This window comes from Bos indicus, chromosome 8, assembly GCF_029378745.1.
Source record: "Bos indicus isolate NIAB-ARS_2022 breed Sahiwal x Tharparkar chromosome 8, NIAB-ARS_B.indTharparkar_mat_pri_1.0, whole genome shotgun sequence".
Classification (NCBI taxonomy): domain Eukaryota; kingdom Metazoa; phylum Chordata; class Mammalia; order Artiodactyla; family Bovidae; genus Bos; species Bos indicus.
The window spans coordinates 5742980-5746809 of record NC_091767.1 but is presented as its reverse complement, the minus strand read 5'-3'; the positions used below and the strand labels follow the sequence as shown (position 1 = coordinate 5746809).

The following is a 3830-nucleotide window of genomic DNA, read 5'->3' as shown; positions in this document are numbered from 1 at the left end:
CCCTACCGCCTCCTTGCAGAGCCGGGCCGGCTCCTCCAGCCGCGGCTTTGGACTCGCCCCGGGACTGCGAGTAGCCGCGGCGCCGGGCACGCGGCCGGGGCGCGGAGCCCGGCGACTCCACCGAGCAGCCCCGCGGGAGCCGGGGCACCTTTGCATGAGCTCCAGAGGACTGTGCCTGCCCGCAGCCGCCCGGGAAGCAGGAGTCTGCGCGCGGGCCGTGGAGCAAGGCGGGAGCCGGCGGCGGCGGCGGCGGCCAGGGGCGCACGGTGCCGGGACCAGCTCGCCGCGCCCTATGGGGAGCCAGCGGCCGCGGCGCTGCTGAGGCGGGCCCGGCGGGCCAGGCGGGGGGCCGGGGCCCGGGCTGCAGCAGCCCCCTCTGCGGCTGCCGGGCCGGCCCGGGCGCCCGGGGGCTGGGGGGTGGGGGGTGGGGGAGGCCGCGGAGCGCCGAAGCGGGGGCCCGGGCCGAGGGCGCGGCAGGGCTGCGCGCACGCTGGGGCGCGTGGAGGGGCGCGGAGGGCGAGATGAGTCTGGTGGGGGGCTTCCCCCACCACCCGGTGGTGCATCATGAGGGCTATCCGTTCGCCGCCGCCGCCGCCGCTGCTGCCGCCGCGGCCGCCAGCCGCTGCAGCCACGAGGAGAACCCCTACTTCCACGGCTGGCTCATCGGCCACCCCGAGATGTCGCCCCCCGATTACAGCATGGCCCTGTCCTACAGCCCCGAGTACGCCAGCGGCGCCGCCAGCCTGGACCACTCCCATTACGGGGGGGTGCCGCCGGGCGCTGGGCCCCCAGGCCTGGGGGGGCCGCGCCCGGTGAAGCGCCGGGGCACCGCCAACCGCAAGGAGCGGCGTAGGACTCAGAGCATCAACAGCGCCTTCGCAGAGCTGCGTGAGTGCATCCCCAACGTGCCCGCCGACACCAAGCTCTCTAAGATCAAGACTCTGCGCCTGGCCACCAGCTACATCGCCTACCTCATGGACCTGCTGGCCAAGGACGACCAGAATGGCGAGGCGGAGGCCTTCAAGGCAGAGATCAAGAAGACAGATGTGAAAGAAGAGAAGAGGAAGAAGGAGCTGGTCAGTACCAGGCGGCAGAGGGCAGTGGGGTGCGGGGGAGCGGGGATCCCGGTCTCTTTCCAGCTGGGCTGAACGATGGCCCGCCGCGTTCTCTGGCAGCTCCCTGAGCCAAGTTGCTTGCACCAGGTTGTGGTCAGAAGGTCCCGCAGAAGCAGAGAGGCCGGGGGAGGGTGTCAGCATGCGGAGGAGGTTAAGAGGGATGTTTTGCGCTGGCGATCCTCTTCCCGGGTTATCGCCGCGCCCCCAGGCACTTAGGGCGGGCCTCGCGAACTCCAGCTTGATCTTTCGATCGTACTGGCCTGGACCCCTCTTTCCTCGTCCTTTCGAGCCTTCATTCGGCCTCCAGTCCGCTCTTGCTTTCAGATGTTTGTAAAATAAGTTGCTCAGAAGCACTTGATTCCAGTTATTTCACTACTGGTTGCGTTTCCTCTTCTTGAGAACCAGGCAGCCACTGATTCTAAGAGTTTTTGCTGTGGTTCTGATTACTATGCCGGGAAGACGTGAAGGTGAACATAAGTACTTCAAAATTCAGCTCAGTTTCTCTCTGGCAGTGATGTTAAAACGTGACTTCCCAGATGAGGATTCTTCCTGCGTATTTCTGCTTTTGTTTGCATGGGCCTTTACATTTTAAGACAAATAGTAAATATTATCATAGTCATTGTCATTGTTCTGAACAGTAACACAAAGTTATAACTGAAAATCAGTTTTCTCAGGTTCCTGACCAGGTGCCCATAGGTGGTGGAGTTTAGAGCAGGGCTACTGCCATGAAGAGCCTGGAAAATAATTCCATTTGTCGAGGTTTTCTTCCTTGGGGCCTTTGGCGCTTTTGTTGCTGCAAAGTCGAGGGATCTCCTGTAGCCCGGGGTTTCAGAGGCCTTGGAGGAGGCCTAGGAGGCTTTGGGCGGACAGGCCCAGGCCGAGGCCGAGGCACCTCTCCCCATCTGCCTTAGAGCGCGGGTCTGGGACTGCGATTGAAAACAGGGAAACCAGACTGAGCGCCGACCCCCGATCGCGCCCCTACGTCTGGAGTTAGAGAGAAGGCCCCCAGTTCCTCCATAAACGACTTGAAAACGGGTGGTTGTTTATAAACTCGCCGACCTGGGAGTTGAGTGCTGCCGCTGCACGTCGGCCTGGGCAGTAACTAGGACAGCGCCAGCCTTCCTAGCTCTTCTGCAGGGGCTGGGACTTGAGGCCACCCCACCCGCGGTCCCTGGCTGGCTCTTTCACTGTCTTCTCTGGCCGGGAAAGCGTGGGGGTTGCGTGGGACCGGATCTCCTCTCTGATTTTCTCTTTCTACTTTTCTCCCCCTCACCTCACCTCTTCTCTGCCCAGAATGAAATCTTGAAAAGCACAGTAAGCAGCAACGACAAGAAAACCAAAGGCCGGACGGGCTGGCCACAGCACGTCTGGGCCCTGGAGCTCAAGCAGTGAGGAAGAGGAGGAGGAGGAGGAGGAGGAAGAGAAGGAGAGCTCCAGCAGGGCCCAGGAGCTGGATGCAGACCCAGGACTCCAGGCAAGCTCTGCGTGCTCCGCTCTGAGGACTTCCTGCATTTGGATCATCCGGTTTATTTATGTGCAATGTGCCTCCCTCTCTTTGCCCCCCTTCGAGGCATCCGATCCCCACCTTCCCCTCCAAAAAAAAAAAAAAAAAGTGGATATTTGAAGAAAAGCATTCCGTATTTTAATATGAAGAGGACACTCCTTCGTGGTAAGGGATCCCGTCGTTGTCTTGTAGAGTCTCTGTTTGTGAATGTTTCCTCCTGCTGTGTAGACACCAGCGATGCTCCCTCTCCACTTACCTAAACCCTTCCAGATAAAGACAGCGGGACACTAGTGTGTATGTGAAGTGTATCTTTAATACTTGGCCTTCGGATATAAATATTCCTGGGGATTATAAAGTTTTATTTCAAAGCAGAAAACGGGCGGCTAACACGTCCGTTTGGCTTTCCTGTTGGCTTGGCGGTAAAGAATCCGCCTGCCAATGTAGGAGACTCGGGTTCGAACCCTGGGTGGGAAAGATCCCCTGGAGAAGGACATGGCAATCCACTCCAGTATTCTTGCCTGGAACATCCCATGGACAGAGGAGCCTGGCGGGCTACAGTCCATGGGGTCGCAAAAGAGTAGGACACGGCTTAGCAACTAAACCACCACCATTATCATGTATGTTGGGGGTAAGTGTCTAGCGCCACATTTCCACCTGATGTGGTTCCCACTTTGAAGATGTTTCCAACAGCTCCTTGTTTTGTGCACTTCCGTCCTCTAAAATTAAGTGGAATTAATATTGAAGGTGTAAACGTTGTAAGTATTCAATAAACCACTGTGTGTTTTTTTTTTTTTTACAAAACCCCTATCTTTTAATGGTTGATACCTCAAGAGAGTTTTGAAAACAAAACTGTTATATTTGTTTTCATTATATTTAAAATATTCAGAAGTAAACTAAATTATCGTGATTGCCTCTAACTTTGTTTGATACAGTCAGTGGTTCGGATCAGTCATCAACGTGAGCAACCTTGAAGGCAGGGCTGGCGAGGAAGCCCTTTAAAAAGAGATGTCCTTGGTGAAAGTCCTGCCAAAGGGCCTGGGCTCCATGAGTCCTGCCTCCTTCCCTCTGTCTCTGCGTCCAGGAAAGCACCAAGTGGTCTGTAGAAGGAGAGTCTGGGCCGCAGAGAGGCCTAAGCCGTATGCTCCAAAGGTGGAAAGTTGTCCTGGTTGAAATCAACCTGAAATCAACCAGACGCCATGCGGTAGGGGCTT

General features: G+C 57.5%; 1 protein-coding gene across 1 annotated transcript; it reads left to right on the top strand.

Moving 5' to 3' along the window:
• Positions 1-433: 433 nt before the first annotated feature.
• On the top strand, positions 434-3526 carry HAND2 (heart and neural crest derivatives expressed 2). The gene is made up of 2 exons (XM_019965512.2): positions 434-1076; positions 2409-3526. The coding sequence occupies exons 1-2, from the start codon at positions 522-524 to the stop codon at positions 2505-2507; spliced, it is 654 nt and encodes a 217-aa protein (XP_019821071.2). The 5' UTR covers positions 434-521; the 3' UTR covers positions 2508-3526.
• The last annotated feature ends 304 nt before the right edge of the window (positions 3527-3830 follow it).

What these genes read in the sequence shown, in the direction of transcription:
- HAND2 (XM_019965512.2), top strand. Translation starts at nt 522, where the DNA reads ATGAGTCTGGTGGGGGGCTTCCCCCACCACCCGGTGGTGCATCATGAG. An exon ending in AGAAGAGGAAGAAGGAGCTG is followed by an intron (nt 1,077 to 2,408) that starts GTCAGTACCAGG and finishes TTCTCTGCCCAG; the next exon opens with AATGAAATCTTGAAAAGCAC.